General features: G+C 40.1%; 1 protein-coding gene across 4 annotated transcripts in view; it reads right to left on the bottom strand.

The window, feature by feature from the left end:
* RAB8B (RAB8B, member RAS oncogene family) overlaps positions 1-26,147 on the bottom strand; it is a 30,538-nt gene extending 4,391 nt beyond the window's left edge. For 2 of the 4 annotated variants that reach the window (XM_074155560.1, XM_074155558.1), the window contains exons 1-8: positions 25,996-26,147; positions 9,210-9,270; positions 7,990-8,050; positions 7,172-7,249; positions 5,974-6,063; positions 5,101-5,166; positions 2,880-2,930; positions 2,351-2,375 (exon numbers count right to left, since the gene is read on the bottom strand). In XM_074155560.1, the coding sequence (XP_074011661.1) occupies positions 2,351-2,375; positions 2,880-2,930; positions 5,101-5,166; positions 5,974-6,063; positions 7,172-7,249; positions 7,990-8,050; positions 9,210-9,270; positions 25,996-26,119 (556 nt within the window). In that variant the 5' untranslated portion in view covers positions 26,120-26,147. Of the gene's footprint in view, positions 1-2,048; positions 2,222-2,350; positions 2,376-2,879; positions 2,931-5,100; positions 5,167-5,973; positions 6,064-7,171; positions 7,250-7,989; positions 8,051-9,209; positions 9,271-25,995 lie in introns of those variants that run through there. The other 2 variants (XM_074155556.1, XM_074155557.1) reach the window with 2 other exon arrangements.
* Between the last annotated feature and the right edge of the window lie 637 nt (positions 26,148-26,784).

The raw sequence follows: 26,784 nt of genomic DNA, 5'->3' as shown, positions 1-26,784 counted from the left end.
TTACCTCACATTTATGTACAGTTTAGCACAGCTAAATGTAAGAAAATAGCAAGTTTTTCTTCTCCCCGCCCTCCCCACCCCCCCCACAGAGCAGATACCCCAAATTCGCTGCTGCTTCAAGAAGCACTTCATAGACTCTACTACTTACAGGCTCTTTCAAAGGGAAGTTCATGGAGACTAATATTGAATGAACATTTAACCACACAGCGAAGACAGGAAAAACAATACAAAGCATTCTGTAAACGGTGCCAAACACAGAACATGTCAGTTTTGGTTTGAAGACAACCCCTGAGATAAAAATCAAAGTATTACGACACCAAATAAGTCAGAGGTAAATTACTGAAAATAAACAACATTCATAATTGGTGTCACAACACTTTCTGTATAGAAGCACTTTTTGAAACCATACAGAAAACATAACTGCTTTAGCCTGTCCGAGAAAAACATCAAGGGTAGACAACAGAGCAGTCAGGGTTGCTTTGTTTTTTTCACTAAACCTTGTTGCCATGAAGATTTTTCTGTTTTAGTGCAGCAACAGCAGTTTATGAGATTCGCCATCTAGTTACAATCACTATTTCTATCAGACTACATGTGGGGACAGGCCGATAACCACTTAAAACTTTATGGGACCAGCTACCAACACTAAACCTTTCAAAATCAAACGTCTTTAAACCTAACACTATTGGCCCGTTCGCTTTCAAATTATTTACAACACATCCAGAGATGACAAATCCAGTACCTGATACCACAAAACAAAGTGGTTACCTGTGGGAGCGCTCAACTGGCTGTTGACAGCTCTCGACAGCGCAGCGAAGGAAGAGCAAGCACTAAAGCCAGACAGTAACTTTGACAGTGACAGAATGCCCTATCCCCTAATAACAAACATGCTCGACACAAACTTGTAGTTAAAGCTTACAATGGTCCAAATTTGGCACATCAACAGAACTAAAGCACCTGTTTTCATTGCTCATCGAGGAACTTTTCCAGAAGACAATAAAAAAGTAGTAGAACAAAGACTAGGTTATACAATGCTCAGTTGAGTAAAAAAGGCAACTACGTTTCAACTCTGCTTCTAACAGTCTAGGTCACTGTACCAGTTTTTGATGAAAAAATAACTTAACTGCTTGAGCAGACCAAAGAGGGCTTCACACATTCAGCATTAACTGCTTAACTAATAGTACATTATAGCCCTAACGGGACCGTTTCCATAGTGCCAGAACTTGACAAACTTTAAAAACTGCACAGGAAGCGCTAGTTTGCAGACACCTCTGTTGCCAAGGGTCGACGCTTACAGACATGAACAAACTGTCCTTAGAATGACAGCAGAAATGGAAGTCACCTTTAGAAGCAGTCATTTCTGAACAAATGAATCCACAAAGCGGTTACTCAAAACTCATGCATTCAGCTTCCACAAGCCACTTAAGTGATAGTGATGAGGCCAATCTGTGACGATGATTTCAACTCCAGAGCGTACTTCCTCATCAGAAACAAAAAAGGTGCAGACAGTTTGAGCTAATAAAGGGAAGTTAAGTGAGGAAAGACACTGTGTTTATTCAAGTAACTGAAAGGTGCATCTGTGAATCAGTGACTGGCAATTCAGAACGCAACCTTGCCAAGTCCGGTAAAGAAAGAAAAGCAACATACCACATTCAGAATAGAAGCCATAGCTTCTGTGTGAACAGATTTGTGCATCTAAGAAACAAAACCCATACAAATTGTTAAATGCCAATTGTTACAGTAATTCTCATCACTAGAGCGCCAACATCCATACTGCAGTCATGGCCACAAGTATACAGCATAGAAAATAATGGAAGTGAGACTTAATTTTTCCCCTGGCTCTTCTGCTTGAAAATAAATTTGTTTAAATAAAGAAAGAAAAACCTGCACAAATCTGTTAAGTATCTTTTTTACAAGTCAAACTGTGCAAATACAAATGTAAGATTGTGCTGTAACAGGCAGTAAGAGGCCAATATGGATGTGCAAAGTTAAAAGAAACATAGCAGCTTTTGCAACAGGCAATAAAACAGAAAGTAAAAAAGGAAAACAAGTTAACTCTTGCATTTGTGTCTCCACTTCATAGCTTCCATATCTGAGAAAGAAGAGCCTGACAGGTCAATAGGCTTAGTGAGCAAAATCCACTTGGTATTTTGTGTATCGCAGTCTACGTTCAATGGAGCTCTCAGCAGCAGCTTGGTGGTATTATTTCTGAGGCTTTGTGACCCTGTGCTTTCAAAGAAGCAGAAAAGGTTCTAAGTGTGCTGCAGTCTATCATTAGAAGTTCATCAAAGTAGCGTGCATCGAAAGAAGCTGCTCTTCTTAGATCGGTTTTCTGTTATTTTTACCGGCCCACCTGCCCCTGATGAACTGTTGTCATTCTGAAAGAGAAAAGAGTATCAACATCATAAAATGCAGAAAAAAATTAGTCTAGCCTTCCCAGTTTCCTTCCCCACTTCTCCCGCTCCTTGCAAAGCAATAACCAGAGCAGAGGTCTGTTGCAACTTGAGCTCCTCAGTTATCCAGACACTGTTAATTGCTCAATAAAACTGCCTATTTTAAAAAGAAATATTTATCCAACAACCCAGATCTCAAGTATTAGCTGAAGGAGTGACTACATAATATGATGTTTAATAAAGCAAGGATCCCACTGGTATAGTTTAAAAGAACACATCAGTTTCATGCTGCCCAATGTTAACGTCCATGGAAAATAAAGAACAATTACACGCTGATGTTTAATAAAATGTGATAAAGCACTGTTTGCTCAAATTTGATCTAGCATCCACTGACAGCCCCAGGAGCTTTCTGGCAGGGCTACTACTGAGCCAATTATTACGTCAGTCATTTCAATATATCTAGTTTGTATGCCAATTGGAAATACAAACCATTTTTCTGTTGAGCTTTGTCATAATGTCCCGTGCAAGTGTGAAAAATGCCTGGTGAGGAGTGGAAATAAAAAAAGAAAAGTGTTAGTCACAAGACACATTAAAGACAAGATAGATTTGGAGTAGCCAGACACATCAACAGCACAGTATTCTGTAGGCAAGCACTTTGAGCTGCAAGGCATTCTATGTACAACAGCTGTTTACTTAAAACTGCAATAAGCATGCTTTATAAGAAAAAACTATTTTTGATCTCCATCCCTCCAATCTTTAAAGCAAGTGAACAGACTTTCCCATCACATACCTCTTAGGCAAAAAAAAAATTTAAAAAATCTGCTGAAGAGAAAGCTGCACACACTTAGAGTTGGGTGGGGTTTTTTTGGCCAAACTGTATTGTACCTCCCAACTAGGAACCTCCAGCGAGGCAATGCTTGGGAATTCACATTAAGGTTAGCTTGCCTTCTGTCCTCTAAAGTTTTGCCTCTGAGCTACCTATAATGTTATTTATGCTTCCAACATCCCTATTAAAAAATAATAATTAAAAAAAAAAAAAATCATTCTGGCAAATCTCAGCATCTCAGACTTCAACATATGAAGGAGCAAAGAAACTTCTGTAGCAGAAAAATTCTGCGATTCTCCAGAAGCAGGGAAAAGCAGTATCTTAGGCTATCTGGAGATACCAACAATCAACAGTTCCAGAATGTATAAAACCAAACATTTCCTCTCACATTGTCTTTGGAATATATCCAAAGAGAGACACTCATTTAATGCAAATAAATCACAACAAATAAATGAATTCACTGCTGATCACATGAATATGTGTCATTTCCCACAAGTTAAGCATTTGGTGGAAAGAAGACCAAAGCATTACTTGCTGAATGCCTATCCCAGATGCTTTTTTTTAATGCTTTCTTCACTTCTGAATTAAAAAAAAAAAAAAATATTCAGATAGCCAAGTGGTTCAGAGTAAGCACAAACTGGTGTTGTGCATTTAATGACCTACAGGAGTTAAAATGAAATTGGTGGGCGTGTCATGAAAGTGCAAGTCAACCGTCTGGAGGAACTAATGAGGAAGATAGGTAATTTTCTATTAGGAGACTATTGCTATCTAGTGTTCACATTTCGGTTGTCTGCTGTAAGAATCATAGCGACACTGTGAAAACCAGGTCAAGCACTATCCAAGATGCAGCACAATGCAAATACGTCCAGTCTAACTATACTGTGTAACAATCATCCTGCGATCGGAAAAAAGAATGCTTTGCAGGCACAGCACCAGTCACATTATTTTAAAGCAACAATCTCTCTAGTTTCTAGTTAATTTGTTAGCTGCGTGATCCGAATTAAGTACGTGTTTGGAAGACTTTTAAACGGTATCCCATCAATAGACATGGAAAAACTTATAAATGATTACGTACAGGAACAACATTTAAGAATAAGTCTACCTTATCTGAATGAATGTATCTTAATATAACTGCCTTTTGATACCATATTATTTTCTTGTCCATGCTTTTCATAGAATTAAGATCCTCCCCCCACCCTCCCTGAGACAACAGGAGTGATTCATGATAAGACAGACTGGATTAGAGCCACTCTTCCTTCCGATCGTATTTCCTGATGCTCTCATAAATAGGGATCTTGTGTTTTTTGCAAAAAAATATATTTGCAGGAAAACTGATTGCAAGTCCATAGATAGAGTATTATAAGCCTTCTTCCTCTTCTACCATGAGCCTACGACAGTCTATGCTGATGTTTCAGGTTAACATACAAATTTTCATTCTCATTTGCATAGAACATATTTAATAGTAACCTAAAGGCTCCTAGACACAGTAGCAAGTTATTCTGAAAGTGGATTCACTTTACCTGAATCCGATCTTGAATCTTGAATCCAATTTCCTGCACAAAGCATCGTTCTAAAGTTACACCCGTTCCCTGTCCAAAAGCACTTGCAATTTCAGTAGCAAGGCACCGAAGTCTAAAGAAACTGTTTGCTACAGTAACAGTAAACCACTCTGTTAACATCCATTTAAAAAACAATTCCAGACATTCCCAGGAAACAAGAAATGCTGGATTTTACAGCAGCTCTCTGAATACAACACAACTGGTGACCCAGGAGCACAGTTGGGACTTCAGGAAGCAGATCAGGTCAGAAAGCCCAGTGGATCATGAAACATGCCTCCTTAGTACTAGTTCCAGAAACACACTTCAGTTAACACCCATCTCTTACCTCTTCCACATTTATGCTGGATTTTGCACTCGTCTCCAAAAATTTGATTCCATAATCAATCGCTAACTGGAAGAGAGGTTAAAGTTAATTAGTGTATTTGAAGTTCCTTTGTAAAAACGTTTGGAATGTTTCACATAGGTTCATAAGAGAAGAGATGCTGTACGCTGCAGCAAGCTTTCAATACAAAACCAAACAAGCTTCGTTTCTGCTTTTCTCTTGTAAAAACATTAAAGTTACCGGACAATTAGACAAAAATATTAGAACAGGTCATACCCTCATGTAAATTCAAAACCAACAAAGAGATTAATTGCTCACAAAAAAACTTATTTAGGACCTAAAAGAACACTAAGATAGAATCTTCATTGATATGGAATTATGGACCAGATAACTACATACAATCACACCGTAAGTTCTGTTAGCAGCAACCACGCTACTTTAGCTGTGTACATCATAGATTATATAGTATTCTTACTTGCTTGTTTGTTCTGCAGAACAAGTTATTACTTAAGCTTTAATAACAGTACTTATGACAAGAGTAAGCAACCACCAGGGTGGAGTGAGTACAGCACGATCAAACTATAACAAAGCTTTATGTTGAGATTTAGAATACTTGATGCTAGAGCAAAGGTCACAATTCTTTACAAGATCTTCCCCTCAAGACAACAGTACCATTAAGTTTATGCAAACTTGAAGACAGTCAAGTGCTATTTAAAAACAAAAACCCCAAACCTGGCATCCTATAATACATGAAAGTTTCCAAAACAAGAGGTTTGAGGCCCATTATCTCTCATATGCCTGAAACATACCAAATATCCAGCAGCCAAAATCCTAAGAAAAGTAGGCTTTCAAGTAAGGTAAGTCACCAAAGCTTACCTTCTCCCCTTTTTCTTTCGAGACTTGTCTTTTTTCATTCATATCACACTTGTTACCCAGGATCATTCTTTCTACGTCTGAAGAGGCATGCTGAATGAAGAAAAAGTGATTTCTCAGAAATGAAGTACACCACTATTTAAAAGAAACTTATGTGTCAAACTCATCCCCAAATGAGTATTTTATTTTTAAAAAGTTATCTAACGTGAAGGCATTACTGAGAAAGAAACTGACTTCTGAAACAGGCAATTTAACATTTAAATATTAAAATAAGCTGGAATACATACTCCTAGATTAAATTTGCTTGAGTATTATTACAGACCAGATACAGTACCATGAGCTCTGTACCAGGCTGCAACATGCACAGGCATTTGGTTATTCCGGAAAACTACCGGTACACACTTTACTTCCAAGTGGTACATGGACATCTGGGGTATTTAGTTGGAGTATCATTATACAATATATTTGCGTTTTTAAAATGGACTATTAATAAAAGACTTTTTAAGTAATAATGACTTCAGCAAGAGAACTTCAACAAGAGAACTTTTCTCGCCCTGTCACTATTGGATTAAATTGGTCACTAATACAGGAATTTTGCTTAAGAGTCAAAAAGCAATACTTAAGCCCATAGATTTTATGTTTAAGGAAAAAAACCCAGTAAGATTCTGTTCCCTAACTACGGCTTCACTAAAACTAAGGTTTCTCCTCTAACTTCATAATGACCTATCCCTACTTGACAGCATGTCCCATTAAATAATTTACACTAAGTTAGCAGGAAGGACACTTATTCAAGACCAAATGAAAAGGTCAAAAAATCTCTAAATTAATAAAACCACAACACAGTAACAACTGCAATTAGACAGATCTGTCATCATCTTGGTGAAAGGTAGACACCCCAAGATCTTGGTCCTTCCCATACCTTAGACACACCCAAAAGGAAAAAAAAGAACAATAGAAATCATATAGTAGGAGCAGTTTTTAAACACTTTATGCTTACTTTTTAAAAACTTAGATATTCTACCTTCTATCCCTAGATGAATGAAGTAATATTCTCCCCACTAATAACCACTGTTGCATGCACTGCATAGTCTAATTTGGCCATATGTGCTGCCTACTATAATGAAAGTAATTACTTGATTATTAGTTGTCCCAGGGAAATCATAAGATGGAATGAGTAAGAAGTACTTTCCAAAGCACCTACCTCCTCTATGTTTCTTATCCAGTTTTTTATGTTGTCAAAAGACTTTTCATTTGTGATGTCATACACCAGCATAATTCCCTAAATAAAATTAAGAAAATCTAGTTAGATGAGCTACCACTACTGATTCACTTCTGATCTCTCATGTGGGTTTGATTATACTTGCAAGAAATTCAACATATGACAAAGTGGTAAGAACATGTGGTAGCAGCATAGCTAGTAATCAGCAAGTTGAAATCAACAGTGTCCCAACAAAGTATCTCAAATCGTAGCATTAAGAGCCATTACAAGCAGTTGTACCACAAAGAGTGCAGGCTCCAAGTCAGTTATTGGACTTCAAGTGATTCTTAATAGAGGAAAAAGTAACAGTAGCTTTTGTAGGTGATTGTATTTATAACCCAGATTTTAGATTCTCCACTGGCTGAAGAAAGAGCAACTCAGTGAAATACACTTTTAAAATTAAAATAATTAATTATCTTTTTCTCAAACATTTCAATTGTTTGAAGGCACAGATTGCATTAAAAAACCTTGTCTGATTAAAGCTTGGCAACATAAGCCTATTATAATCTGCAGAAATGTTAATTATATTAAAAAAGACAATAGGGCATTGTTTCATCACAAAAACAGGACTAGACAAAGCACCAGCAGGTTCAAAAAATGAAAAACAAAAAAACTCCAATCAAACCACAAAATTTATTCCCCGCATCTCAAGCCACAATTATCCAGTCCTCCAGTTAAAGACTTATGTGATCTAACCTTAGGAACAGCAAACCAGTTACACTAGTTATGACTAATTTTTTTTTTGAAGTGAGAGCACTTACCATGGCTCCTCTGTAGTAAGCTGTTGTGATCGTGCGGAATCTCTCCTGGCCTGCTGTATCCCTAAAATTCAGCAAAAACAAGTCTTTGTTGTAGGTGATCTTTACACCTTTCTGTACTTAGAGATGTCTTTTTAAACAGAGTAACAATGTACAGATACTCACTCATTAAGAAAAAATACCATTTAGAAGCTGTTTGCACACATTCCTTCAGCCCTCAACATCTTCCTCGCTCCTGAGCCACCCTACTTACCTCAGTGGTTATAGCAGCAACATAAATATGCCACAACAGCATTTACATTTCATGGATGCAATAATAGCACTACACAGCCTTCCCTAGAATAACTAAAAGGCAGCTCTGATGCAGCCGAGTCCCGCACTAAGCAAAAATTAAAACATGCAGCAGTACAATATTTTAGGACAGTGCATTTTCACTTACTATTTCACATATTAAAATCAGCCACTATACCTTAGTGTGCTTATATTTTACCCTAGACGACTTGAAAGCAGTAGCCGTCTGTGAGTGAACCAAAGAGTTTGGCTACTAGTCACACCTAGGGGGAGCTGGACCCCAAAGACCTGACAAACACCAGCTTTTTGACTCAATTAAGGACAGAAAGTTTGTACCAACCATTTCTGGCACTTCACTTCCTTAGTCACAAGAATTCTGGCTCGCACGCAAGTATCACAACTATCTTCTCTAGAACTTGAGAAACCAGCGAGAGCCCTACATTCACCAGTAGCATTTTAAGAGTTTGGCACGTGTAATAATTCTACTCCAAACATACTCATCTCCTGCTATCAGGAGGCTCAGGCTCTACTAACCCACCGTGCAAGGAATGGGAGCGTTATCACTCACCCGTGCCCCTGTGACTACAAGCCGCTACCAAAGTATCAGAGGAGATTACATTTTATTAGGTTGCATATTTTACTTTACAGCTATGGAGGTAATATTTCTCTTCCGTGCGGAACAGCTAAAAGCACATTTAAGCTTTTGACAAGACGGGAAGTTGCTGCAACGTTCACATGTGAACGTTATTTCCTGTGCTACTGAAGCAGAACCATGCCAAGAGCAAGCTAGAAGAGAGCATAAACCTTATGGACAGTCAATGAATAAAAGGTACGAAACTTCTGGTACAGCCAGGCTCAACAGCTACGAAGCATTCCTGCTCAAAGATTAATTCAATACTCATTGAAAACTTTAATTACTCTGGAATACTTACCATATTTGTAGCTTGATTTTCTTTCCGTCTAATTCTATTGTTCTGATCTTGAAGTCGATTCCTGCCAGAGAAAGAGATACTTTAAGTTTTGCAATAAATGAAAAAGAAGTGTTCGGTTTCCTTTTGACAATTTGGTAAGAGCAAATTTTGGCAAAAGAACTATTCTGAAGTTGTCATTTCTTCCAAACACTAGGAAGTGCTGAGGATGCACAAAGGTTTTCAGCTGCATCCAACACATCAAGGATGCATTATTCTGCACAATGAAAATAGACCAAACTCAGACTTACTGCTAGAGTTAGTCAAGATTAGAAGATTTAATCTTAAAATTCTTTCACTTTACACTGATTAGTTCACTAGCTTCAGTGTATATTTTTCTCAATTTTTGACTAGCCCCTGCAGTTCAAGTGAATTCCCCAGAACCTCAGCTGGTGAGGAAAAAAAAGTACATACTATGACCCCTAAGTTCCTTCTCAAAACTGGCATTTACTTCTGAAAACTGAGGTTTAATGCAACTTAATCAGACACCACAGTAAATGATAAAGCATCACAGGAGATAAAAGCTATACAGATAGTTACTGAAGGTGGCTGAAGTAGATCACGTGTGGGACTTTTACAAGAACACCAGGTTAGGAGCAATTTAGATTTCCTAGGAAGCTGCAAAAGGTACCAAGGAAACACTTCTCTCCTTTCCCTCTCCACCTTACACTTACACATGGTACCCATCAGTTCTGAGACTGATTTTGAAGACAGATTTTAAGCCACGGGTAAAAAAAAAAAAAAACAAACCAGAATTCATTCAGAAAGGCTTAATAATGTCTTTTAAGGTTTAGAGGGATCAATCAGACCTATGAATCAAAGCCAAGATTTCCAAACAGACTGGCCTTTACCCTCAACTATTTTAACTTCCTCGTCTCCAAACCTCTACTATAACACAGCTCAAATTGAGATTGCTCAAGTCCCACTGCATGATGGCCAGATTTTTGAATCCCAGGATAGCCACCCTTATATACCCCCTGATTAATATCTTTTGAAACTAACGGCCCATTGTTTCTTCATGGCATATTAAATGGTTACTTGATATTTAATTATAATTTGTAAAAGATTTGGGGAGGGTGGCTAAGTTATTTATTTAATTTCTTCTTTCCTCATATATAATTTAAGTGACAATTAACAAGAGTATCTTAATCGGGAAAATGCTGTTTCTAGCCTTAAGAATTCATTCATCACCTAAACAGGAAGCTATGGAATTTTTTAATATACTACAGTAGCATTTGAATATGAAATATGGACATTCATTAACTGTTTGACTTCCATTCTTCTTACATACGATATTAATATTTTAATATACCAAAAATACCAAGTTTCAGCCACTTAATCTTGATATGCTATGGATATGTAGTTTAGCCCATTAGTTAGAATACAAATTATGAGCAGAAATACCACATCAGCACTTTTAACAGCATAGGAAATTAATTGCATTAATTTAAAATGCTATGACTACTGCTACAATTGCAATTTCCCAAGATTCAGTAGTAGATTTACAGGCAAAAAGATACTTTTATAAATACTCATTCTTCTAAGAGTGACATAAGAATGACACGCACTTGAAAAAAATGCTTATTATATGTAACAGAAGTTTGGCAAGTGTTTCCATTTTAAATTTGATAAGGATTTTGTGTCTCTCTTGCTGTAAAGATTTATCCTCCTAACTAGGCGCAATACCTGCTGAAATCACAGGTAATTGCACGCAGGTCTGAAAAGAACTGACCTTTGCTCTGAATAAATCTTCTTTTGGCCTCAAAGGTTATAATGCACAAATACAGATTTTCCCGGAAAGGGCATTGTATCACGGACAACAGCAAATTAAAGCAGTTTTAAAAGCTCCTTTGAGTCTAGGTCTGAAGTCTTAGAATTAAGTATGACAAGCATCGGGAAAACTAGATTCAGAGACTAGCATGGTTAAAAATGTACTGTCAGCTACTGATGCAAAGACACATCAGCATAAACAGTGAAAGACTCCCGTAGGGATGGTGTTCTGAGAAAACAAGGTTAAGCTGCAGTTAGGTATCTATGTGCACCAATCCATGTCTTGCACAGACTGGTTTCTTGTGGTTACTCATTTCCCTCGCAGCACCAAAAAGATTTATACGACCACTCCTTTAATCATTTCTAAAACTCAGGATCCACACAAAAAACACCTTCTCAGAACTTAAGATTTCTAGTAGGATCTTCACCAAAATTCTCGAATATTTCAAAGCTAAAAGAAGAATATAAAGGGGAAGGCCATAAATTCCTCTGTTGGACACTAAGAAGTTTAACAAATGCAACTGCAACTTTTTGGAGGCTAAAATGAGCTAGAAACTCGTGCTTCTTTTGTTCTTTCTCTTCAGTAGCAGGAAGTGGTGAGCTGCAAGAGTTCGCAGAGCAAGCCTGGCGACATGTGCTACCACTTCCTGCCAAGTACGCTTGCCTGGCCAAGTACGAGCAATGCTTTGGTTACAGTTAAATTTAAATTACACCATGTAAAACACTCCAATGACTATAGCATTTCAAAAGTAATTCTTAAGAGAAAGTTTCCTTTATTGATGAATTCTTATTTTGCACAGCCACACACTGGGATATCAGAGTTTGAAAAGATACTCAGGTCTAATAAAAAAATAAAAAAAAAAATAAAGAAGAGTCATTCGGAAATCAGAGTTTGACTGTAAAGGATCACACAGCTTTCAGAGTTTCAAAATGCAATGTGCAATACTGTTCTCTTCAGTAGGGAGAAAAAGCCCAGAAACATTTGGATGTCCATCTATAGTCAAGTTTTAGATGCTTTTAGAAAACACAGACCCAGATTAATTCTTAGAACACAAAGGTTAACAGGGTAATTATTTTCAACTGCTAAAGAGGAGCTGCCACACAGAAGTCTGACACACTGGTGTCCGCCAAACCAGTCAGTACATACTAAATACTGATACAGGAGCATCTGTTGCAGGAATCACAAGCTCCCGGTCTGCAAGGATGAAGCCCAAGTTGAGACCCGAACGGTGCACTGATTAGGACTGTAACTGCTTGCATTTCCCTTGCAGCATGGGGTAAAAGCAACTAAGGGCTTATTGTTCTTCAAAATCCTTTTCAGATCCTTGGCAACTATTGGCTAGGGACACATGCTCTCTCTCCTCACTTTACTGAGAGTACTTTCTCCCATAGCTTCCAACAAAACTCTGTCAAAGAACACACTGCACAGAGTAGTATGCACACTAAGAAAAAGTCAGTGTCATTAGCGCCACAAAAAGACTTGCACATGAAAGCTGCATGTCGCTGTATTTACCCTGTATCACTACTCAAAGCTAATAAAATCCAACAGCTAGGGAATGCCATTGTCCAACACCACCCCACCAAATACCAGAGGCCAGGGAGACCAGCTTCACCTAGGCCTCTTTTGATTTAAGTCAAAAAGTCACATCCATCTCATAAACCAATACTGCCAATACTCCTCCTTTCACCACTCAGCTCCTACTTACACGTTCCTTCTTATTCCAGCCAAACTAGGCAGATTTTAGCCATAATTAAGCTGTGATACAATCATTTTAAAGAGACACTGGGATATGTTCCAAGAGCTGCATATTACAGCAGTACATATTGAGAGGTTCCTTTTCCAGCTTTAGTACCAATGGTTTTCTACTATGAACCTTCACAAAACTAGCCTGACACAATTCTTACAAAATTGTAAAGACAAACTGAAACAGTTAATTTTGCTCCTTTAGTTTTTAGAATAGCAACTTACTTTCAAGGCATGACTGTTACTCTTGTTTTCCCCTCATCTGTTATTTTAACCCTGTATCATCAGAGCTTGTATCTCAGGTTTTGCCGTGCCACAGAATGAGTTCCAGCCAGGTCTCCACTGCAGCTTTTCCCTACACGGTACCACTGCTCAGACTTACAGATTGTCGCTTCTTCCTTTAAACAAAATTTCTGTTGCAGAAAATAGTATAGCACAAAGAAACCAAACCAAAGTGTTCCAGCTGGAGCAGGCAAACTTACAACACAGTACCAGCAAAAACGTCATGAAGGTAAAGGTTTCTCTGGTCTTCAGTCTGCTTAGCAAGAATGGACTGGAAGGGCCATGGTCTTCCAGCAGCAAAATAGTGAATAGCAACAGTAGTGAAAGACAGACAGAAAAGAAGCTCTTACAAATTAATGTAAAAAAAAAAAAATTCACTTAGTAGCCACCAGCAAGCAAATGTCAGAATTTTTCATATTTACCTGTATTACACAGTTAACCAGTATTTTAAGTTAATTTTTCATGTGGCTCAACATTAGTTTATAGCAGCTGGACCTTACATGTAAGAGAGCTGGATGATCAGATAACAATTGCTGTTGATTTTAACTCAAGTTGATTTAATAGTTTTCTGATTTCGCTAAGTTCATAGAGTCCATATATTTAATAATATTTTTCTGGTGCAGTTGTAGCAAGAAATCAGCCAGGAAATGAACCCCTTTCAGGATGTAAATAAATGCCAATCGCTGATAGCATACACTAGCCTATATATTTACCACAATAGAGTTTTTCTCTATCTATGGCAAAGCAAGACTTTATTTAAAAAAAAAAAAAAAAAAAAAAAAAGTACTCAATGTACTAGCATTTTAAATGGTTTAGTGGGGTTTTATTTGCTTGTTTGGTTGGGTTTTTTATTGCTTTTAAATATACAAGCCAAGGGAATTAAACACGATTAAACACCAAAAATTGGCAAAGGAGCTGTGAAAAAATTAATACCTCATTTGCCTGCTATGAAGAGTCTCATTTTAGACCCATCTAGCAAAGAATGTTAAAGATGCACCACAGTATCACATCTTGTTTATTAAACTGAAAATTAAAGATCTGGTTTGCCTGCCCTGCACATAATAAAACCCCCACCCTCTTAAAGAAGTTATCTTCCTACTTATCTAAATCTTACCATCCTCTTCTAAAGTAAGAATGGAAGAAATAAAATTTAATGGGAATAAAACATTTTTCCAGTGGGATTCCCTGATAAACAGAAACTTTGTGGCACTTATCAGTATTGGACATAGATCACAATAAAAAGGCATTCATTGCAAGATGGGGAGAGGAGTCAAGGTACAAAGTCTCATTGCCCTTTCTGAGCAATAGAGCATCAGAACAACTGGAGTTTATGCACCAGCTTTCAAGCTGAGCTTGCTCCAACTACACAGCATTGGTCCTTCCTGTCCTGCCGTGCTTATATGTAGGGTTGTGTGTGTGTGTGATTTTTTTTCAAGGGGCAGAGCTGAAGAGGGAGAAAATTTTGCAACTTCTTCACTGCAAGAGACAACACGCAATAGTCTTCAAGATATACAAAAGGAAAGGAAACTATTTTCCCGCAGTCACTCTGAGTTAAGGCCAAATTAAAACCAACTTAGAAATGAGCAGGCAGATTTGTAAATTACCTTCAAAAAAAGGAAGTGAGAAGAGGTACATGAGTGAAAATCAATATGCTTCACCTTTAGTTTGTTGAATTCCGGGAGAGAATTACTTAGAAAATACTTCTCCCTGTAGACTTTGCTTCTGGTGAACAGCAAGTGACTAAGTTGCATAGATGAACACCAGAACTAGCGAGCAGTACTAGCCCTGTAGCACAGCTGTAGCAGCTGGTATTATTCTGCTGATTCTCCAAAGGATGGGTTTGAGTTTGAGAGCCCCAGCACAAGCCTGTGATCTCCACAATACTGCAGCAGTATTTGTTTCAGTATCAACTGTTGCCAGCGCATTTGCTTTTCGTTGTGCTTTGAAGAGCTATCAGCAATAGGTACTGAAGGACCCCAAAGTGCTCACTCACACACGTTGCTCCCTGCAAGATGACAGACGTGCCGTTACCAGCACTGATCACACACACGAGCTTTGTGTGGACACACATGAACAGAGCTGAAGAGTTTCAACATCTTCCATGCAGGTTCCAAGCACAGACAGAACAACAGAACAACACTCTTCCAGAAACTTGTTCTTGCCCATATGCATCCAATGGCCGAGGGACATCAATTTGTTCCTGTAGATTTTCCCCACAAGCTTACCCAGGGATTTTATTGTTTTTATTTCTGGTTCTCAGCAGTAGTTGTTGCAGGTTTTGGATTAAATACACAACTTTTTTTAATGGTGTTTTTAAGGGAATATTTTCTTGTGCTACATCGGTTTACTGTCTCAATCTATACAGGCAGATAAATGAAGCCTCAGAAATTTGCTTTTATATTAGATCTTTTCTTGAAGGATTTCAGTAAACGTTAAGAAATCACCAAGTAGGAAACAAGATCAGTGTAAAAGACTGGGTGGGGAACACTTGCAACACACCAGTGTGTCATACAGCCTCATGCAAAGGAACGAAGTCTAATCATTTTGAACTTGAACATTTGGCTTTAGTCCCTAGTAACATCTGCAAGGCATTTTCAGATGATCTCAGCAATGTCTTGTATCACTATGTAGATTAAAGACGCAGTAGTCTTTTATTGCAACCATTCAAAAATATAGCAGATTAACATGAAGCAACACACCAGGATGAAGGTCAACATTTTTTAAAAGTTGTAAGATAAATTTGTTTTAGAATGATACACAAGTGCAACCAGTTTTATTCATCCTTTCGCAACTTAAAGGGACAAAGCTGCATTCTATTCCTTTCGGACAGCCCTTTAAGAACCCACAAAACACTACTAAACTCAGAGTGGGCTGAATAGGCTCCTTCAGGTTAACTGGCCTTTCATTGTCTTGCTATTCACCCATACAAAGAATCTAATGCCAGCATCCTACACAGTGATACACACAGCAGTGTCTTGCAGCTTGAAAGATATTAATACAGTAAGGTTCTTAAAAGTTGAACACATTACACTGGCAAAATATATACAAATAGCTAAAGTAGGTAAGGCAATAAAGAATGCAGGTGCCACGTATTTATAACATTGAGCAGTTTCCTGCTCATAAGACCTTGAAACTTACTACCAAGCTCAGACCAATGCTCATAATGCTGAGCAAACTGCAGCTTCCTTCAGCGTGTCTCCTCAGCTACAGCGCAGCTACCGCTCTAAACTTCCTTTCTTAAGATAAACTACTTTCTATTTAAAAGATAACAAGGGATGCAGAATACAACTTACAATCATCAGAATTAGACCAACCTACACTTTGAAACATTGTTTTTTGACAGCTCAAAAACCTATGGTGTAATCCGATTATCACATTAAGATTTGAATCCAGTGCTCTTCAGCCACTTGTTCCTAACAGCGCTCCTACGAGTTCTGCCACCACAACCCTGCGTTGCAACCATGCATTACAGTGTTTCCATGCAAACACTAGGCCCTGCAAAGTGAAATTCTCTATCCAGCATTTTGAATTCAGAATTTACAGACTGCTTCGAGCAGCCTTTGAGTTGCATGATTTCAAACACCAAAAACACTCAATCCAAATTTAAATACTATAAACCAACACAACAGCAGAAACTTATTACTGCTTGACATGAGTAAAATTACCAACTGTCACAACAGACCAACTGGAAAAGGGCTGGGTCCCTGCAGAATGTCTTTTAGAGTTTACAACCCAGCTACTACAGCTCTATGAAAGCGCATAGAAATTAACCTATGTCTATCTCTCCTTCTATTTTGAATGTAAAACAAGCTACACTTGGTGGTAAAACAGTTTCAACTACAATAATCTTGAAATAGATTAAAATTGCACTACTGATACAGACAGCAAAGTTTGTTTATTCTAAGGATTATTTATAGACTGACTGTCTCTAAGAGGAATGCACTAACTTAGCTGCTCTGAGAACATACTCCTTTCAAGCCAATGTGCAAGTGGAGAGCAGCAAATGTTACAATCAGCCAAGAGACTCGAGGCCGCAGTTCCACAGCCAGCTGAAACTAGGGTAGGTGCTGCTACTAATGAGTTATGACTGAATCCTTCTCTCTTTTGATCAGTTTTGCTTTCATCTGGGTGAGTTCCATACTTCAGCTTACCATCATCTGCAATGACAACCGATGGCGTAACCTAGAGAAGAGGTACAGAGTCACAGCCCTCCTCCATCGAGTAGCAGACCACAGACTCTGTTGAACCAATCATTAAATTAAAGCCCCAGTTAATACAGACCAAAAGGTGGCCCACAAGCAGCTTGCAAGCAGCTCCAGCGTGGATTCTACATCAGGGTATCACCTGACCAGCTGTGGCTCCATGCTAGGACAGGAATTGCTATGCATTTCACACTCCAACTATGGCTAGATATGGAACAGAAACGGCTGCAGCGATCTCCCAAGGACCCAGCCCCATACTCACTTAACCTGTCATGCAGCAATGGGAGATCTGTCATCTACTTTGAAGGTCTTCTTTCCCTCAGGTCTCTGGGACGTGCAGCACATGGCTTTCTACTGCACACACACACACACACAAAAAGAACCCTTTGTCATATGTTTTAATGGGTAAGAACAACAGATTTTCCCCATTTAGAAGGTGGCTTAGGAATACAAATATTTGATTACTCTTTCAGAAGCCCAGTGCTTAGTATGAGATGATGTATGATTAGTCCTTATCAAAAGGATCATTTAATAGGCAAGACCAAAAAAAATTTAAAGCGGAAAAGATGATCCTGAATCTCCTGCTTGCAAATCAGATATATTTCTTGATGCAGAAAACACAGAAAATGCTGTCTTTAACCAAGATAACTCCAACTGAATATTGCTGTCAGGAAAAGAAAAGCAAAGCTTGCTTCATCCAAAAGTTAGCAACTCAAGCACCCAAAAGATCGAAAAAGTGCTTTATTAAAAAAATCCTGTGTGACCAATACTACCTTGCCACCATGACTTCCAGTTTGTTGTTCACTATTCATATACTACCCTTCAGTTGTGATGATAAGAACAAGCCAAAAAGGTTAGATTTGCTTTTGTTCAGTAATTTTTGGTCCAGATGAACCTATACGACACTCCAGTGAGAAAGGGAGATGCCAATTCTTTTTAAAAAGCCTCTTAAAGTTTTAGGGCTCCCACCTGATCTTAATGTCTATATTGAACTGGTTATTCAGAGAGAAGAAATAAAGACTTTTGTGGGCCATACCATTGGCTGTTTACAACAGAAGAGCAGCTACAGGAAAAGCAATCATACAGAGTGCCCTGCAGTTCACAGTGCAAAGGAAGAATTGGTAAGTTATTGATCACTTGGAGAATAAAGAATCCTTGCATGGTATAAACAATGCACTTTGTATCTGTTACTCCAGCAGTACCTATGGTAAGTACTGTATACATACCCCATCAGCTGCAGATTTAAGACAGGTATGGAAGACTTGATGGGAACGTTTAGTACGTACAGTTAAGCACTGCTACAGCCCAACAACTTGCACCACCAAGCACCTCCTTGAGAGATTCAGGGATATCAAGATAGGGGCAGAGGAGAAAAAAAAAAGCTGAATTAAATAATGTTAGACAGAGGAGGTATAAATTACACATGACCACTACAAAGATATAAGTGATTAAACTTTTGAAAGTTTTATAGGAATGCAGGAACACCCCACTCATTAAACAGATGAGACTTCAGAGGGCACAGATCTGCTAAAACTGGAAGGAAATGTATATAGAATATGGGTACTACCAGCAGCATAAACAGAGATAAAAACACACACACAAAAAAAGCACACGTCAACAATGGTGGTAAAACAGTTATTAGCTTTGTAACTGATACTCTTGCCAAAAGGATCTGGGTTATCTGTGAAGATCAAAATATCTCATCCAGTAAGAATTATCTTTGTTAAGATAAATCATCTAACCTAGAAGTTTCAGTTAGAGTCTGAAATATGGTCATGTTTTAGAAGCAAGTGTGCGAAGCACCTAGTGAGGCAGCAAAATCAGGCCAAAAGTCAAAGCAGAAGGTTTAAAGTTACTGAAATTATTTCTAAAGATGGCACTCTAGACAGACTTTGGGAACATAATTTTTATCAGAGGCTTTTTTAAACCCCTGTTTTTACATGGGCGTAAGTATGTGGGAGTTTTTTTGATTGGGAAGCAAAGCACGTGAGGGAAGAAGGGCTGCTTTATTTAACTTCTAACGTGAATTATGAAATAAGCCTTTTTTTAAAGACTTTTACTACCTAAATTAACAGACAAAACCACATAACTTATTAGTGAAGGCTATACTTGTCTTTCTGGCACATCACAGTTTTCTTTTCCTACATTATACAAGATTCTCTTAATGGCCACTTTATCTCCTTTTCTTGCATTGCATATTCCAGGTTCTCTCTAGTCACTTTTGCTAACCCAGAGAAGTTCTCTCAGCCAGCAGTTACTCTGATTTACTGCATCTTCCTCCTTCCTTCCATGCTTGGGTTGACGTAGATACTTCATTTCATCTCTAATCCCATCAGAAATCACACCATACAGACAACATGTTTTGTTTCAGTGAAGGAAAGCTATTTCTCTCTGGCACATGAAAGAAAGGAGCATTTTGCTGGGGGAGGGCGGGGGGAATGCGGGGAACAGTGTATGTGTTCCCTGGCTGGCAGCCACTTTAGCTTTGCCCAATTTCTTAAACTCAACCTGTTCTTCCCAAGTTCCAGATTTGGTGCCAGACTCCTATTAGTGACCAGTCTGCTTTACGCATTCTTAGATGTTGCCCTACATATAAGCGAATGCCACTGACATTCAGCATCAGGTTTTTCTCTGGTGCCCAAAGCAGTACAGCCTGCACAGCAGCAGCAAAACCAATACACATCATCTTTAACTCGGTCAACTGCTTGTTCTCCCTAGCAGAACAGAAGTCTTCTGAAACATGCAGTACTTTAGTTGCCTTTAAAACTTCATACAATCTTATCAAAAGTGTCATAGCTTACATTTCAGAGGAAAGCTTACTATAAACTACAAGATTAAACTGATATTACATGCAATTATTGGCCAAAACTCCTTTAAGAGGCACTAAATTACAACCCACTGCAACCCCTGTTGGGACAGCAAGTGGCTGACTTACTGAGAGGCAAGTCCGGCAACTAAAAGCCTCCAGATCAACTCTGCTTGTACGAGAGTCTTACACAATGCAACTCTGTTGTTATTCGTCATTCATTCACATTAGGAAAAGATCAGATCTATTTTATGTATCTATAGTCAGCTTGACGGACAGGGCACTTCTGCTACCATAACATCCAATTAAAGGTAAAAAGCAACAAAATATCCTTTCAATTACAAACACACACCTAATTTCTATCACCAAAAAAAAAAAAAAAATTTAAAAAAATCCAATAAATGACCACTACAAATACTGCATGTATTCTTCATCACCTATTACGAATTTCAGTTAAATTTTGAAATAAGTAATTTCAAAATTTATTTGTACTAAAAGATGCCGTATTGCACAAGGACTAGGAAATCCTTCCAAAAAAGTAAATAAAAAAGCTATATGCCTTCGATACCTCTCTCAAAGCCTGTATCAATCAATTAATACATTTGTTCCTATACTCAATGTTAGTCTGTGTTCTTAACTTTGCATTCAAACCAAGTAGCAACAGCAGCTCTAAGCTGCCATCCTGTCACTCAAATAACCAGATAACACACAACCAAGATAGACCTCCATCTGCCAATTAGGAATAGGCACACAACAGTCAGACATCTGTCATGCTGTTTCAGAGTAACACCTAGCAAGAAAGCCGCAACAGCATTTTTAATAAAAGCCAAACAATTTCACTTCCATTGCTGGTCTGTTGCAGAACACGGTAGGATAATGCAATCTTATCAGTGGATGAAAATCAAAGTCCAAGATGTCTCTTGTTAACAGCTAGCTGTTAGTATCAAATTTAAGGTCACAAGAGATACAACTTTAATGCTTTTAACCTATAATGTCTCCAACCACAAGGCTTTCTGATCAACATCACGATAATATCTTGCTGACCACCCATCATGAAACCGGAATCATTCTTCCAGTTTCACATTTGCCTCCATAATGCTGTCTGCCCCATTCCCATGTAAACCCTTGGCCTCCTTCTCACACTGCACTGAAGAGATACTCAAGTCCCAGATCCTACAAATCTTGAACACGCACTTCCATTCTGTAGATATGAAGAATGGTGCCACCTGAGACACTTAAACTAGTCTCAGTCACTCAAACTCTAACTTAAAATTTGTTTATTACAACAACCATTAATAAAGTACTACTGACAACACCTTCCTGACTCTTCCCTCCCTTTGCTCATCTGTCATTGATGTGTGTCATCTTCTACAGCTCTGGAGAAGCCCAAAAGAAATTAATCGAATGAGGATAGGGAATGCTGAAGCTTAACAGGGGGATGGAAAAAAAAAAAAAAAAAAAAAAAATCAACAGACCAACAATCAACCTTTGTCAATCACACAAGCAACCATGGGGAGGAAGAGTAGAAATATTTGGTGAGGCATAATTTGACTTGAGTACACAAAAACTATTTCCATTACACGTTACAAGCATGGAAATTTCACTGCAAAAGGGAAGTTGATAATTTTGCTTGTCAAAGGATTTTCATCAAAGTGTTCAAAGGTCAGCATACATGTGCTTGATTGCCGGAGTACTGCCCTATTTTGCAAGATGTAGGCTAAGGAAAAGTTACTTCTGTAAAATCAACAAATTGTTTCAGCTCTCAGATACAGCACTATCTCGTGTGGGCAACTTCCTGCCAAATACTGATATCATCTTGGATTAAAAAAATAAATATGATAGATTTTGCTTCAGAGTCAGCAAGCCTTCGTACTAAGTCAGAAATGCTATCAGCTAAAACATTTAACTTTACTCTTGTAGAGACCAGTTTAAACAAAAAGTTGAAAGGAATGCAAAGAATAAGGTTTATTATTTGGAATGACAAACCCAATCCAGTTTTACCAGACAGCACTACTTGAACAGCGAGTTAAGATACTTAGAGACTGCTAAATTAGCGATTCTTATGCCTGTGCACTGCACTGAAACTACTAGCAAAATGCACAGGAGATACTCCAAGGTAAGTTTTGCTTTAGGAGCTGCTAAAGTGTGAAAATGAGCTGACTCAACTGCATTTTACTTTCCATGTAGAGCTGTGCAAAAGCAGAAGTTTCCACTCAGGAAGCAAACCAAACAACGTAGCCTTACATAACACATTCCCGTTGTAAAAAGAATGATCCCATGTTAACAGCGCTGATCCTCACTAGGGACCACAGCAGTATTACGACTTGTTGACCCTTTTAGAAATTTTCCAAACACAGCTACAGAGCCTAACACAAAAAATTTAAAGTTGCTAAAAATGTAAAGGCCAAGGACCTGCCTTGTCTAAAGTTGCTGAAGGCCCACCTGTGTTTTCGCAGCTTCAAAACACATCCTAGAATAACCAAAAGGATCATCTGAGACAAAGATTGCTGGTTCACTTCTTATAACAGGTAGCAAAGTTTCCTGAAAGTATTAGCTATGCCAGGTACTCAAGACTAAGACAGAAAAACTCTTGTGCCAAGAGTCCCCTCCAAAAAGAATAAAAAGTCTGCTAAATTACGAATACACATGCACTGCACTTTTATCCTACTTCTTATGCAACTGTTGGCCACAGGACACCAGGCTGGAAGACCTTCCTGTCTGAATCAGTTCAGCCATCATTATAGCATGACCAAAGTCTTGAGGAGAAAAGTCAAGGGACCGTTCACAAACCTCCAAACAATCTCCAAGGCTGTAGCCTGACAGGCATGTTTCGCATGACAGAAGAGACAGGAATGTGCAAAGTTCGACACAAGCATATCATGCAAGATGACAAAGTAACTGCAATTCATTATTGACTCGTTTGTATAATATGAACATTGAGACTAAGTAAAATAAATATTCCATAATAAAGCAATATTTCCATATCCCCCTCCTACTTTCTCCCCTCCCTCCCCGCCCCTCACCCCACCTCCACCCCCGCCTTGGAAAGTGTTTCCATTGCTCTGGTAACTAAAGTGTTGTGGTTTAACCCCGGTGAAACTACTAAAGAACAATAGGAGTGGAAAATTATAAGAAAGATATTTAGAGCTTAGACATGATGTGGGCCCTTTCATCATGGCAACAAAGTTTTGATTTAATTTCTGGATAAGAAAAAAAAAGTTGAAACATTTAAAAGTTTAACCCCATGTAGTTAAGAAAAAAACCTCTAAATTACTCGCCTCACTGAAAAACAGCATTTACATACATACAATTAAACAATAAAATTCAACATCAACACATCTCAAGCATACGCCTTCTCAGTTAAATCAACTCTGATCTCGTTAGCAGGGAGACAGACCAGAGGAGAACTAGGGCACCACTAAGGGCACATAATATCGTGCGTGCTTATTAAAATCATTCTGAATTGAACACGCACATCTAACAGCATGTACCATATATTGCAGAATCTACTTTTTGGAGAACATATAACCAAAACATGGTTTTGGCAGCTTATACTCCCGGAAGACTCAGCGTACTATCAATTCGGAAGGCTAATCTGGAGACCTTAAAACTTCAACTGGCAGGGGGTCCTGTCTGGGAAAAGCATTGCATCCCTGCATCTCCTTCCACACCACGATTGGCTATGCTTTATCAGACATGGGGTTAAAAAAAAAAAAAAAAAAAAAAATCAGAATCGTTAGACGTAGAATGCCCCTAAGCTCATCAGATGTATTAGTGATGATTATAAAACCGACTATTATTGAACAGCCAGCATGCACTTACAGAAAGAGCATGCACACGAGCGTGTCTTCAAGAACAAAGCAGATCTACTACAAGATTGACCTAAAAGTAACAAAAGCAATACACGAGGAAGACTGAAAAAAACCCAAGTATTTTTATTTAAGCATACGTCAGCACTTTATGAACAGTTTCACTCTTTCCTGCACTGTCAACTTTCCTGTTTGTAGGTCCTTCACTAGAAGATAAAAGGGACTGGAAGAAACAAATTATAAGGAGGAAAACATAACTGTGAAATCACAAATACTACCAATGGAATCAGAAGTATGCCTCAATTATTAGTAAGTTTCTTCAAGTTGAACAGTGTTGAAAATAAGACCCTTGTGAAAGCAAACATAAAGTAAGGAAAAGAGAGCAAATCCTACATTTACTGAATAAAGTAAGAAAAAACAGGATCACATTCACAGTCCTCAAGACTTCAAAGTGAATCAGTGAGAAATATCAAGGGGCTAAGCAGTTCAAGAAACATCAAGAAAATGGTTGGAAGACAGACACACACATTTGTGTTAGCTATCTCTTTAAAAATATAAAGAGGTATTTTATATTTAGCACAGTACTAATGTAGGCACGTTTCTAACTAAACTATAGCATTTCTTAGTGTTTATTAAGCCTTTTATTCTAGCACAGAGAAAAATACCATTTTAGGTAAAATGCTACTCAGGCCTTGATTAGCTGCTGTTACTGATACAGCATTTTGAAAATGGTTGCAGATAGAAAAGGAATATGCCATTTTAATTCTTCAGAAATATTTTTTTGAAATGCAGAAAATCTGTTCTTAAAGCGTTAGAAACACCAGCCATACCTCATTTAGCCAATCATGTCCATCTAAATAAAAATTTGTTTCTTCCCTGTACACCGAGTGCATCACAATAAAATGTCTGAAAAGGATACAGCATTTGGGTAACACAAACCAGGTCACACGTTATTCCACCTCAGCTTTAAATCAATTTCCTTCCAATAAAGAGTCTACTCGTTCTCTTGGCGTTATCCTAAGATTATATCCAAGCCAGCATTCGTTTTGCCACCCTAAGTACTAAGCAACCTCCACCGCAGTTCATCCCTTCATCCTGAAAACCATTTTATTTTAAAAGTGACCTCAACTACGAGTAGCCAACCGTAACTCTCAAGTCTTGTCAGACTGACACTCAGCAATACCTCTGTGAAGAACGTGAAAACTTTATGTTTAGTTCAGCAGAAGCTATTTTAAGACTGACTAATCTTACAGAAATACAAGCCACGACGGTCTGTTTTGATATATCACATCTCACTGTCATTAAGAGAGGTGTAGAAACCCCTTTTCACCATCAAATTTGTAACTGAACTCAGCTTTTGTCAAGGAGGTTCCTCCGCCTAGTCGGCTACGGAGCTTGAGCAGAATCACTCCACATCTCAAACCCGTGAGCCGCTCCGCACGGGCACACGCAGGGATGCCGGGGAGTGGAGCAAAGCGGCGAGCGGCTGCCGAGGGGAGCGGTGCGGTGACTGTCATCAGGCAGCTCGGCGGGACCCAGAGCCAGCTCAAGCGGCCCGAGCCCTCTTCCGCTCCCGGAAAACCACCGACCATGAAAGCGCAGGAAAACCCGACGGGGAAGTCCCCCCCCAGTAGCCCCGCCGGGGTTCGCGCAGGGCGAGTGACCGGTGCTGCCCCGCGCCCGCCGTGGCTCGGGCCGCCCCGCCGACCGGCCCCCCCCACCTCCCGCGCAGACCGGGGGGCCGCGCACAGCCCAGGCCCGGATAACTGTTGCTGCCGCCGGGGCGCGGGGAGGGGCCGGGGCCGCCCGAGGACCGGCTGGCATCCCGCGGGTGCCGGGCAGGCCCCGCCCGCCCTCCGCGGCCCCCGACGGTCCCCACATCGCCACCGCGGCGGCGGCCGGGGCCCGGTGGCGGTCCCCCGGCTCTTTCCCCCGCGCGGGGCCCGTAACGGCCGCCTAACGGCCTCCTAACGGCCGCCCGGCTCCCGCGCAACGGCCGCGCACAGGCCGCCCAGCGCGGCCCCGGCCCCGGGCGGCGCCCCCCGGCCCTCCCGCCCGCCCGGCGGCTCCTCTGCCGGCGGGAGGGCCGCGGCCACGACCCCTCCCGCCCCCGGGGGTGGCGGCGGCGACCGCTCACCGATGGTGGAGATGAAGGTGGTGTTGAAGGCGTCCTCGCTGAAGCGGAAGAGCAGGCAGGTCTTGCCCACGCCCGAGTCCCCGATCAGCAGCAGCTTGAAGAGATAGTCGTAGGTCTTCGCCATCTTCCCTCGGCCTCGGGCTCGCCGCCGCAGCAGCAGCAGCAGCAGCAGCAGCAGGAGGGGCCAGCGGAGGGCGGGAGGAGGGAGGGGACCAAGCCCCGCCCCGCCCGGCGCCCACTCACGGCAGGCAGCGCCGTGCGTCACGACGCGCCGGAAGCGCCGGGCCCGACGGGAGATGTAGTCTGGGGGCGGCGGGGGACCCCTGCCCGCCCGCCTTCTCCGTCCCCTGAACCCCGCGGGCAACGCGTGGCTCCGCCGAGCCGAGCCGAGGCGAGCCGAGTAGCCCGCCGGGCGCTGCTCTGCGTGTTCCCATGTGAACACAGTTCATGGAACCATAGCATCATCTAGGTGGGAAGGGACCTTCAAGATCATAGTGTCCAACCATCAACCGTCACTGCCAAGTCCACCACTAAACCATGTCCCTCGGCACCACGTCTACCCGGCTTTTAAATACCTCCAGGGACAGCGACTCCACCACTTCCCTGGACAGCCTGTTCCAAGGCTTGATAATCCTTTCTGTGAAGAAATTTTTCCTAATATCCATCCTAAGCCTCCCCTGGTGCAACTTGAGGCCGTTTCCTCTTGTCCCATCGCCTGTTACTTGGGAGAAGAGACCGACCTCCTGCGCTACAGCCTCCTTTCAGGTTGAGTTTTAAAAGCCAGCACGA

This window comes from Numenius arquata, chromosome 11 (assembly GCF_964106895.1).
Source record: "Numenius arquata chromosome 11, bNumArq3.hap1.1, whole genome shotgun sequence".
In the NCBI taxonomy this organism is placed as follows: Eukaryota; Metazoa; Chordata; class Aves; order Charadriiformes; family Scolopacidae; genus Numenius; species Numenius arquata.
This window is presented reverse-complemented; position numbering and strand designations above follow the sequence as displayed.